At 43.3% G+C, this 12,727-nt stretch overlaps 1 protein-coding gene and 1 long non-coding RNA gene across 7 annotated transcripts in view; one reads left to right on the top strand and one right to left on the bottom strand.

Moving 5' to 3' along the window:
• Window positions 1-9,219, top strand: part of LOC146010124 (uncharacterized) — a 76,942-nt gene extending 67,723 nt beyond the window's left edge. Inside the window, exons 3-4 of the long non-coding RNA XR_014444730.1 lie at window positions 7,994-8,107; window positions 8,280-9,219. This is a non-coding gene — a long non-coding RNA (uncharacterized LOC146010124). The remainder of the gene's footprint in view (window positions 1-7,993; window positions 8,108-8,279) is intronic.
• Window positions 1-12,727, bottom strand: part of LOC146010075 (uncharacterized) — a 51,732-nt gene that overhangs the window by 17,156 nt on the left and 21,849 nt on the right. For 2 of the 6 annotated variants that reach the window (XM_083150957.1, XM_083150956.1), the window contains exons 2-9: window positions 7,975-8,090; window positions 5,549-5,633; window positions 4,789-4,941; window positions 3,181-3,303; window positions 2,029-2,133; window positions 1,757-1,894; window positions 973-1,089; window positions 537-659 (exon numbers count right to left, since the gene is read on the bottom strand). In XM_083150957.1, the coding sequence (XP_083007083.1) occupies window positions 537-659; window positions 973-1,089; window positions 1,757-1,894; window positions 2,029-2,133; window positions 3,181-3,303; window positions 4,789-4,941; window positions 5,549-5,633; window positions 7,975-8,065 (935 nt within the window). In that variant the 5' untranslated portion in view covers window positions 8,066-8,090. Of the gene's footprint in view, window positions 1-536; window positions 660-972; window positions 1,090-1,756; window positions 1,895-2,028; window positions 2,134-3,180; window positions 3,304-4,788; window positions 4,942-5,548; window positions 5,634-7,974; window positions 8,091-8,268; window positions 9,136-12,727 lie in introns of those variants that run through there. The other 4 variants (XM_083150958.1, XM_083150959.1, XM_083150955.1 and 1 more) reach the window with 4 other exon arrangements.

The raw sequence follows: 12,727 nt of genomic DNA, 5'->3' as shown, positions 1-12,727 counted from the left end.
CTGTAACCAAAGACTTTAGTGGCTCAGGTGGGTCCAAGAGTGGTGGGTGTATCACCAAGCCCCTACAGCAACCCCTGCCAGGTGCTCCTCTGCCTCATTGCTCATGTCCTATCACTGCAGTACAAGCATTGCCTGGACATGTTCCCAATATTTACCTCAAGGATACTGGATATTTGCATCACAGTGAAATGCAACATGTTTAAGGCCTTCCCATGGTTTTTATCTAAGAACTAACGTGTTTGTCTGGGGACTCTAAGGCCCTTGAGGATGCATGTCTAGCATGATCAGCACAAAGGCATACTTGTCTTGCAGCTGAGGACTATGCAGCCTAGTTGGGGGTCACCCCGTAGACCTCCATGGCCCTGATGTAGGTCAAACCTAGGCAAAAACCTAACCCCTGTCAAACAACACCACCATGCCATATTTGGTGGAGCTAGGTTGTATGTAAGCAGCAGCGTCTAACTACCATAATACTGGAGTTGTCCATACCTACCCCCCAGTATTAGACTTTCATATGTATAATCTTCGGTACTCACTGTGGGATAAGATCTGCGTTGCCATTGAGTATCTCTGTCTCCATATCCACTTCAATGTAAGACAATTCCGAATCAACGGTGATTGTGCCATTTCCTGTCTCCGTGTCATTAAGACCGTCTGACCTAGAGATATATCAAAACAGTAACCAACCGGTCTCCTCGAAAAGGACAACATGAGGTTTTTTTTTTTAGGTTTTTGGGGTTTCAATCTTTCACTTTTAGCGCAGGGGCCTCTACTGTTCCCAGTCGTAGTCCAAGTGGACTATGAAAAAGTTCTAAAAATGGTTAAAAGTGGGAGAAACTCTAGTCAACCCAAAGTGGTTGTCCAATGGACTGTTGACCTTTTTACTGCTGGCCTAAAGACAAGATACCATAACAGAGTTGTATATGCCTGTCCCACTCTTAGACTTTTATATGTACAATCTACGGTACTCACTGTGCATCTGCGGTGTTGAGTAATATATCAGTCTCCATATTCAATTCAGTATAAGGGAGATTCACATCAACAATGCTTGTGTCATTTCCTGCCTCAGTGTCATTGAGGCCGTCTAACCTAGAGATATATAAAACAAACATCCACATCATTTTATGGGGAGTGGTTGGGGAAAAGGAAGGCCTGTATGGATGTTTTGCAGGCCCCAGCTCCTCTACCGCTGTGTCCAGTCTGCTTAGCCATAGGCCTACCCATAGCCCCAATGTTCCTCATTTTTTCGATTGGATGGGCGCCTCTTAATTTCCAGGGCGGCTGCTTCACTCATTGACATTAGCATTTCCGTAATATAGAGAATCGCAATTGCATTTATATATGAACATGAACTAGGCCTGTGCTCTTTAGGGGTACATTTACACAGATGGGAGTTGTATTTAACACGGGAGGTTGCCCATATCCAGCAATCAGATTCTATCTATTAACTTCTAGAAGGTCCAAAATGAAGAAGAAGTATAATCTGATTGGTTTCTAGGGCAACATCCCATATTCAATAGAAGGCCCATCTCAGATAATTTGCCCCAAATATTAGAGTTGTCCATAACTACCCCTTCAGTTAGACTTTTATATATGCGTGTTTGTGCATGTGAGAAAGAGATGCAGTTTCACTCTCTGCCAGGAGATGGCACTGTTTCGGAGACTCACAGACACTAAACATATATATGCAAGTGTGTTAGTACTTCTGTATCTATATATATATATATATATATATAAGATGATTTATGGTACTCACTGTTCATTAAGATCTGTGGTGTCGTTGAGTAATATATCTGTCGCCTCATCCAATACATTATTCAAGATCATCATATTAACAATGTTTGCATAATCACTTCCTCCCTCCGTTTCCTCTGTTTCGCCAAGATCGTCTGACCTGGAGGTGTATGAACACTCAAATGATATATTTATAGTAATTTCCATCAATTTTGTTCCATCACAAATGTTTCTCAAGGTTACACATTCTCTCCTCCATCTGAGACCTTTATATGTAGAATCTCCAATACTCACTGAGCGGTGGGGGCAACGGTCCCTCTGATTGCATTCAATATATAGGAGTTACTGGCAACGTTTGTGTCCATATTTGCGTTTTTCGTGCCATCCAGACCTTGTGACCTGGAGATAAATATAAGATTCTAAACACATCGAAAAATTATTTGTACTTATTTATATTATAATTTACTGTTCCTGCACCAATTACCTATGGATCTTTGAGATGTGGACCTCTTGAATCCCAGTATCTCTGACCCACGAACAGGCCTGTAGCACATACTTGCCTCTTACTCTTTTTCTTCTTTCTTTTTCCCCCTCCTCTTTCTCTCTGTCTCCCATTCTTCTTTGTCTCTCATTAGTACCCCTCCACTTTCCACTCTCCCACCGTCCCTGCTGGTACCTTATAATATCAGGCTACCTCATTTATTCTGGAACTCCTATATGTTCTGCCTCCCATGACTCATTTATTTCCTTAAACAGTAGTGGCCTCAACCCTCCCAAGTCAATGAGTCCATGATACCTAAAACACTTATCCAAGAGACATAGGGGCCGATGTATCAAGCAGTGAAAAGAGAGGAGAAGTGGACCAATCGAGAAGTAGTCACATAGAAACCAATTGGCTACACCCTGGGGTCCCTTCATCTAGCTTTCTGCCACCACAAAGAGAGCCCAAAGACTTGACATTGCATCTCATGAAAAATGCATTCTTGATGGTTCCCAAAACTAAGTTCCTTCACCAGATCCAAGTCTTGAAAAGTTCATTTAAACATCTTCTACGCATCTATGTACGCTAATGCAGCTTCAGTTATATACTCTATGAAGGCCCCAGCATCTTAACATTTGGGCACCCATTTACGCGGTCACCACCTGTCCCCCACACAATGATATACCGTTCCATGTGACTTTACGTCTCACCTCGTTTTCCAGCTGACTTCTCTCTGCCCCCCTCTTTTCCTCTTCTTCTTTTTCACCTGGTACAGTCAGGTCTTCTTAATTTTGTGATAGGCAGACTCAAATTCTGGTGCCCCTAGGCAGCTGGCTATTGGTAGATCTGGGCTTGACCTTTTTGTACCACAAACCCTTTCCTTCCATCTTCCCCCAACCCCGCCACCTCATCGTACATGGCATGGTCTCCTGTGATCTTTTGAATGTTTAATCTCCAGTACTCACCATGAATTAGGGGCTGTGGTGTCAGTGAGTATTCCTTTGCTCACATCCAATGTATAGGTGTATTCCAGATTAGCGGTGTTTCTCTTATTATTCCCAGTCTTTACACCAGCCTGAACTTGTGACCTAGAGACAGAAAAAGGCACTAACATATATAGCATACAGGAGAGGGGGGAACTGTATAAAATAAATACATTTGCCAGTTCCCCTTTATCTTATCAACTAGATATCTGAAACGTTTTCACTCCCTTAGGGGGTCGAATTTAGAAAAATCCCTATGTAGCGGTGGCTGTAACTAATTTGTCACAGTTTCCAGACCACCCGGCAGGTCACATGATCCATTAGCAGCAAGTGCACAGGCTGGGAGTTCATCCACTGTCACAGTTCCAGAGCACAATGGTGATGCATTGTCAATATTTTGCCACATAACTCTGAAACGAAGCAATTATAATGCCAATATTTTTCTTCAAATCTACGGATTAAGACCTGTAATATAGCCCTGCACAGATAATGGGTATTATAGAAATATGTCACTCATAAAAGTCATCCTTCCGCTATTTATAGATAAAACCCTCACAAACAGTAATACATACTCCTGCCTAAGCCTATATCGGAAATGGATGGTATAATTGATACCAGTACCCTACATAATCTGTTCCTAAATGATCAATCTTCTCTACAGTGCCTGCCAATACTATATGGGTGAAGATACCACTTTTCACTGCTCTTACTGTAAAGAATCCTTCCATAACTGGAGATAACTGGTGACAGATGCTGTGGACACAAGGCTTGTGTTGTTCCTTCAGCTTGACATTTGGTTATTAATGGGTTCAGTATGCTGTGCTTAATGGTCTAACACTATTCCGGGTCCTTGGACAAGCCTACTCTTTGGACCTTGACAATCTTACTGTTGTCCTTCTGCTCTGACCTTTGCCTGAAACCTGATTCTTTAATAATTAGCTGCCCACCCTGATGCGTGCTTAGCCCTGACCATTATATTGTTAGCTTCCTGCCCTGACCTTGGCTTGGTCCTAACCATTCTCTTGCTACAGTAGGCACCTGCCCTGATCTTTGCCTGCACCATGGCTATTCTGTGTTTGGCTGCCTGCCTTGACCCTGGATTGGTCATAACCATTCTTTTGCTAGGCGCCTGCCCTGATCTTTTCCTGCACCCTGGCCATTCTATTGCTGGCTGCCTGCCTTGACCCTGGATTGGTCATAACCATTTTTTTGCTAGACAACTGCCCTGATCTTTGCCTGCATCCTGGCCATTCTATTGCTGGCTGCTTGCCCTGACCTTGGCTTTCTCCTCACCATTATCTTGTTAGGCAGGTGCCATAATCTTTGCCTGCACCCTGGCCTTTCTTTTGATATCCATATATTCAGATATCTACAGTACCTAGAAATTGTACCTCGTTTACCTTCAAGCATTTGCTTTGACCATTTTCATATCAGATGACTGCCAAATAGCCGGCACCAGCACCGGCCTAGAATAAACTTCTACAACTAGATGCACCCACCCCTGGTTTGCATTACCAGTATTGGCTTGAATGCCTTATGTTGTAAGTAGAACCACAACCCTCCATATACAACAAAATCAGTCTCACTTACTGAAAGTCGCTGTCCAGCTCTCCATAGTAATTCATAGAAACATAGATTTTCCCTGGTGAGCCAGTCTGAAGGTTTGCACTGCAGTCTTGAGGGCTTCCTTGCCATAATCTTAGATGATATGTAGGTCCTGCACCGTCGGATGTCTGATCATACCTGGTGGGGAGACGAGGTGACAAACCTCACTATCAGGGTTATCGTGCCCTTTCTGGTGGTCCCAGAAGCAATGCCCCAACCAGCGTTGGGTACCCTCTCCAGGCTGTAGATGCCAGAAGGGGTCACCAGTGGTTATCAACTGTACTAGAGCAGAAACTTTTTGTACAACAGGTGGACAATCTAGGAGAACACATCAGATGTTATCAAGTTTAAAAATGTACTTTTATTTTATTTAAAATAAGGGTTCTAAGTAAAAGTAGGAGTAACTTATTAGACCGCTGTTCGACTAGTTTGATTCCATCCTCTTAACTCTTCTTACACCTAAATCTATTGGATACATTTCCAGCACCTTCTAGAAGATAATAGAAAGAATCTGATTTGGTTGTTATGGGTAACATCTCATCTTCAATAGAACTCCTGACTTAGTAAATGTACCCCTAAGCATCTCCTTCAAAAGATATCGTTGTTTTATTGGGGACTGGGCTCTTCAGCAGCCCAGGTCATGCAGGCAGTTGACCGGTCCGGCATTCCGGAGTCTGGACCGCTCCAGCTTTCACCTAATCCCGATTGCTCATACTTGGTCACGCATTCCCTTCTGTACACTTACTGCAGTTTCTGGTCATTGCCGATTGTCATAGCTTGGTTGGCCACCGCTGAGGAGAAGCTTTGTATGGCGTCACCCGCACATGAGCCTGGAAGATAAAGATTTGTAAACCACAGTATCTGCCTTACAGCGGTCACCTACCTCTCCCTCAGTCACCCTCCCCAGCACCATAGCCTTCGTATTGTAAACAAATGTGCTTTATATTCATTATTGCTGTATATAGAAGCCCTATAATCATCTAACCCTAATCTCTCATCTAATTTCAGTCTCCCACAAGAGGAAACAAAAAACACAAAAGAAAAAAAAAAACAGAAAACAAAAACACATAAACCCCCCCACAAAAACAATAATCACAAACATAAAAAAACTGGATGGTAAATATTATTTCAACATAGGCCATGATCAATGAGGGCATCAGTGAGTTGGATACACCTGCAACTGGTCCCTTGTGTATATTCCAGAATTGCCCTAGAATTATCTCATCTACTGTCCAAGGTCTTCTGCAATATTATCTACAATCCACCTCATCTACCTCCTATCTCTCTCCACCGTGTCCGTTTCTGTCGCTTAAATAGTGCCTCCTGTTATTCACCTCACACCATGTTGTCCTCCTAATGCTCATCAATAACTCTGTGCTCTACTGTGCCTCCTTGTTCCTACCCCATACCATGTTGTCCTCCTACAGTATCTCTCACCACTTACTCTCCACAGTTGCCATGTCAACATTTATAATGCTACCACAATAATGTTGACACTAGAAGATGTCTCTTTGTATTCTCCTTAGTCTCTACCAAACCAGTGTCTTTCTCTTCTATCAGCTCCTATCTAGGACCACAGTCACCCCTGTTCTCCCTCCGCTTTACCCCTGTCTCTTACCTCACTGTCCCCAGTGCCCCACCGCTGTTCTTTCAGATACTGTGGGGGAGATATACCAAGACTATAGAGTGGAGAAGTAGACCAGTTGAGAAGTTGCCCATATTGTCTTAAGTAAATAGATGCCACTGCAGGCATATTTGACCCTTTACTGGGTCAGAGTATGCAGCGTCAAATAATCTGCATCAACATTGACTCTCCAGTGAGATCACATTGCTGGAGCCAGTGGTGGACAATCTCTATTTTCTGGGAGGCTTCCTGTTGCTACCCTATTCGTTAGCAGAATGGCAATTGTTGGATCATTTTGGTCAGTGGGAGTGACATTGCAATCCCCCAGATCCTGGCAATGGTATCCCACAACATCCAGGGAGTCCACACCTAGTAATCCTGGCTATGGTATCCCACACCATCCAGGGTGTCCACCACCTAGTAAACCTGGCTATGATATCCCACACCATGCAGGGGTCCACCGCCTAGTAATTCTGGCTATGGTATCCCACACCATGCAGGGGGTCTACCACCTAGTAATCCTGGCTATGTTATCCCACACCATCCAGGGGGTCCACCACCTAGTAATCCTGGCTATGGTAACCCACACTATGCAGGGGGTCCATCACCTAGTAATCCTGGCTATGGTATCCCACACCATGCAGGGGGTCCACCACCTAGTAATCCTGGCTATGGTATCCCACACCATGCAGAGGGTCCATCACCTAGTAACCCTGGCTATGGTATCCCACACCATGCAGAGGGTCCATCACCTAGTAATCCTGGCTATGGTATCCCACACCATGCAGAGGGTCCATCACCTAGTAATCCTGGCTATGGTATCCCACACCATGCAGAGGGTCCATCATCTAGTAACCCTGGCTATGGTATCCCACACCATGCAGGGGGTCCATCATCTAGTAATCCTGGGTATGGTATCCCACACCATGCAGGGGGTCCATCACCTAGTAATCCTGGCTATGGTATCCCACACCATGCAGGGGGTCCACCACCTAGTAATCCTGGCTATGGTATCCCACACCATGCAGAGGGTCCATCACCTAGTAACCCTGGCTATGGTATCCCACACCATGCAGGGGGTCCATCACCTAGTAATCCTGGGTATGGTATCCCACACCATGCAGGGGGTCCATCACCTAGTAATCCTGGCTATGGTATTCCACATTGATCCTCCTAAGGTCATTAGTTTAGCTTTGAAAATTTTGTCTTATTGAAGAATGCCATCCAAGCCTTAATGTAATGGGTGTGGTATGTTTCTTCGACAGTTGGATCCCGACTGCCCGGACTCAGACAGCGTGGCCAGCGCAACAAAGCCCCTTGCGGGCTCGCTGCGCTCGCTATGCGAGCCACCTGTTCTATTCTCTCTCTATGGGGGTCGTGGACCCCCACGAGAGAAAATAGCCGACGGCCGTCGGGAACCCGGCCGTCGGTGTTTTAACAGTCGGGATCCCGACTGTCGGGTTAATGACTGTCGGGACCCCGTCCGGCACCCAATGTAATTACCCTGATGTACAGATAGAGTGTAGTGTCCAATATGAATAACTTACATTGTCTCATTTTATCCAGGTCCCATTTCTGAGCGCTGACTGATGGGACAAAGACCCCAAAGAAGGCAGAAAGGCATAATATCTTCCACATCTCTGCTTAGGAAACCTGCAAGACACTGATGTTGACATTGGGGTGAGAAGTGGACAGAGGAACATGCGTCTACACAGCAGCGTTAAATCATTGCTAATTATTCTGTTTCCATATTAACACATATTATCATATGAAGTGAATATACCTATTGCACATCTGGTTTGTCCATATCTCCAATTATCCTGACCGGGCTTTTGTCTTACCTGGGTCTCAGCAGTCACCGGAGATGGGTGAAGTCCCAAGAGAGGAAGAGTGGAGGCGATGGATCCCAGTACAAGAGTAAAGAGAAGGATAGTTGTCTGGTAATAATATATAGTGTGAAACTTGGCTCGGAGCGAAGAGATGGAAATGTAGAACTGGTTATGTCGGACCTCCCCAACAGCCGAAACCTCCCAAACACAATCTGGGCATCAATCCAGATATCTCTAGTTTTGTGATTTCATTCATGAGAATTTGTCATGAAAGTTCAACATGATATTGAGGACCATAAAAAAAGATGCCCGAATACAGAGAACACCCATGGACCTCCTCTTTTCAGGAATGTACCATAGTTTTTATATGTTGGACTTCCAGGTAAATAAGATAAAAATAACATACATGAGCAAAGCATTATAAAACAACTGATCTTATGTGTGGCGCAATCCCCTTCCACCATTGTTATGCCAAAAGCCTAGATGAACAGACTATTCTAAAAATGCCCCTTTCCCCAAACAATAAATGCTGTTGCCCCTGATGAAGTATATACACAGACGAAACGTGTAAGTAACGTTCTTTCTTTGCTTAGACAAGTAGCTACTGTGAAAAATGGTAGTACTAGGGATGTTAAAGACCCATCTAATGAGGTTCACCTGGATGTGGTGGGTGGGCCCACTTTTTTGGCCACATTTATACTTGTCTTATTCTTTATGTTAATTGTAAGAGTTTATCAAAGTTTTCTTTAAGTGTACATCAGCATTTTTCTTTCTCCTGCATGGTTCTAGAACCTTCAGCATGGTAGCACCACTTAACTGGGCAGATGTATTAAACCTGGTGAAGAGATAAAGTAGAAGGTAATAACGTATTAGCCAATCAGCTGTTTGAAAAATGAAAGTTAGGAGATGATTGGCTGGTACGTTATCACCTTTCACTTTATCTCTCCGTCAGGCTTAACCCCTTCCCGACATTTGACGTACATTTACGTCATGGTCGGGATGTACTTCCCGACACATGGCATAAATGTACGTCATCACTTGTAACTGTCACCGCGTCTAGAGACGCGGTGACAGAGGGACGATGTCTGCTGTCCCTGACAGCAGACATCTTCCCTCATTGCCCAGGGGGGGCAGTGATGCCCCCCGCCATGGGCGATCGCTGCGATTGGCTGTTCAAACGTGAACAGCCAAAAGCAGCATTTACTGTGTTATGTGTAAAATTTAGACTCTGCTGCCCCCTAGCGTCCAAAAAAAATAAAAGAAAGTTGAAATAATGATGTAATAATAAAGTTTAGATATGGTCTTTGTTAGTTATTAACTATTTTGAGTGGTATGATTATTTGTCTCACAAGCAATAAAAGAAAGTTGAAATAATGATGTAATAATAAAGTTTAGATATGGTCTTTGTTAGTTATTAACTATTTTGAGTGGTATGATTATTTGTCTCACATTTTGCAAATTGCAAAATGTTCATTTTTTTTACGACATTTTGTTACAAATGTAACATTTTGCAAATTGCAAAATGTTCATTTTTTTTACGACATTTTGGTATTTTTCACAAAAAAAAAAAATTATCACTAACTTTAAAATTGCAAAATGCAAAATGTTCATTTTTTTTACGACATTTTGGTATTTTTCACAAAAAAAAAAATTATCACTAACTTTAAAAAAAATTTTTTATCACTAACTTAAAGTACAATGTGTCACGGGAAAACAATCTCAAAATCACTGGGATAAGTAAAAGGAAAAAAAAGTTATCCCCACTTAAGTGATACCTGTCAGATTTGAAAAAAAGGCCTCTGTCAGGAAGGCAAAAACATGCTGCGTCGGTAAGGGGTTAATACATCTGCCCCATTACGTTTAAAATTAGGGTGTGCAGTCCAAAACACTTCTCATTCTGAGAAGCACCCTGATGATGTTCACATTTAGGCAAAACTGAATGTGGTCATAATATCGACAGTTATTATATCGACATTGAACTTGTTGGCGTAAGCAAAAATGTCGACATGTTTCCAATACCATCAGAAATGTCAACATTTGAAAAGCTGACTGCATGGATCAGTGGAGGAGGGTTAGGCTACGGGAGGAGATGGTTAGGCACTAGGGGGATAGTTAGGGGTTAGGATTAGTCATCTTCATCCTGGAAAGATCTGCCGGAAATCATCCTGCCCTGGAAGACGCCATTGCAGCAGCTGGACCCACTATTCCAGATAGGTCACCAGGGACATTCTAAGCATGTCAACAAGTGTCAACATAATAAATGTCAATGTAGATATTCATCATACTAACCATGACAACATCATGATTGTGTTGAGTGTCTCAAATAACGCGTAAGGAGAAAAAAAACAGCATTTCTAATTTTTGCAGATGAGAAAAAGCTTCTGCAATTATTTAATTCTACAATTATCAGTTTAACGAGGCTTTAAAATAACTACTAGTAGACTGGGAAGTCATCCAAGAAGGCTGGCCATGTGCTCTCTGTACACTTCCATTAACTATTGCAGGTATTTTTATTTTTTTAGATTTTTTGTTATTTTTTCAGACAGTCCATTGTGTTTCCAATGTAAGAACTACAGTACTATAATTTGATATTATTTGGTAGATGTTCGGTTGGTGGAAAGCCTAAGCAATACAGCAATGGATGTGTGCCAAACCCTTCCATTTATAGTCATAGATTACTCCTGGGAAAGCCGCAGGTGCCTTGGACAGCTGCCATCTTTATTTACCAGTAAGCATTTTCAGATTACAGAAGTGGAAGTATTAACACCGGTGAGATACATGTTTATAGAGCACGTACACAAACCCTGGCACATTAAAATCTAACAAATCTTTTACTTTATTGTAGCTAAAAATTCACTGCACGTACCTGGTGCCCATTTATGCATTTTTGCATATATCCAGCCGATCTTGAGTTGGGCGCATCTTGGGCAGATCTGTCTTTCTCTGAAATGTGGGCTCTGATTCTAAACTCGCATCTTACTGAGTCCTTGTAACGCCGCCCGGCCGCCATTTCCACTCGCAACCATCTGAGGGGATGTGTCACGAAGATACATGTGCCCTCAGCTGGAAAAATCATGCGATGGTCAGCGATCTTCGAATCATTTCTCCTGGGCTTGCAAATATATGTCACTGGAGACTGACATATTTTCGGCACATCCCGTCCCTTCCGTAATCCCATGGAGACCCATGCGCATTAAAAAAACACTGGTTTGAACGAATGAACCGGAATGACCCACATGGTGTTTTGGGAACTGTAACCGGTTGACGGCGTATAGATCAACAATTCCGTGAATGACCAATCTTGGTGGAACACATCTAGTTAGAAGCCTAAAGATAGTCGTCAGTGTCTAGATGGGCAGTAACGAATGTTAGACCGACTGGAACGTGATCGACAGTCACTAGCTTGACAAGAGTTTTTCAGGGTTTTTTTTTTGCTTTAGATTGACTTGGTTCATACTGTACCATCCAAGTAGGCATAGAGTCAGATTATGATAGTGCCCAAAGCATGGCGAGCATAGCAAACCATGCGAGGGGACACGGTATGCTTATTTGGTGTCCATGTCAACCAATGTTGATATAGACAACAACAAAAACTTGAGAAACTTGTGTCGACCAAGTAACTGTCGACCATGTTCCCCTCGGTCTAGCGCTTTTGTCTATCTTTCGATACTGTACATCCTGTAGATGCTGTCGACTATCTTTTGGTTTCTAACTAGACGCATTTGACCAAGAATGGTTGACCATGTGATTGACGATCTAGATTGACGCCGTCGATTCGCTATACAAGAAACTTTTTGGGAACTTGGTGGTGACAATGCAATCACACGGAACCAATCAGCAATAGGAAGTAACTAGTATGTTCCTTCTTGGGTGAAGATTCAGTCATAGGGGGTTATTCTGGTTGATATGCAAGGCTGCGAATTCACAGCTTTGCGAGTCCACCAAACCCCATCAAGCGAATGGTAGAGTGATCCATCATCCACCCATCGATACTGGTCCTACCAGATTGGGCTACTGAGCTGCGCAAGACCATGGCTAAGTATGAGTGGTGGGATTCAACACTGTTTCAGCTGGATTTCCCCGTGGTCAATTACTGGGTGGAATCAAATTTTCTGGAGCAGGGGATGGTGTCCATGAAGACAGCTGGCATAACGTACAGTTGACCAATTTAACAAGTATCTTTCACTCTGGTTATTCAGCCAGATCTCGGTTTATCTATGTCATCTTTGCACTGGAAGAAGGCATCCATGAGGGCCCTCATCTGCTACCATTGTCAGCTCCTACTCTCTATACCCAAACATTGAATAAGTGCTCCAAGGTACACAGGCACTTATGCATTGGTTATGGTGACAGCCTTACTGGAGAATCTCCATATAGGACCACAATCTTCCCAGAGGACCTTTGACACTTGTCCCTTCTCATTGTCATCTCTATTTTGGGGTGGGACCCACCACTCATGGCAAAATTTCAA

The sequence above is a fragment of the Crinia signifera genome, chromosome 6, assembly GCF_055691185.1.
Source record: "Crinia signifera chromosome 6, ASM5569118v1, whole genome shotgun sequence".
Taxonomy (NCBI): Eukaryota; Metazoa; Chordata; class Amphibia; order Anura; family Myobatrachidae; genus Crinia; species Crinia signifera.
This window is presented reverse-complemented; position numbering and strand designations above follow the sequence as displayed.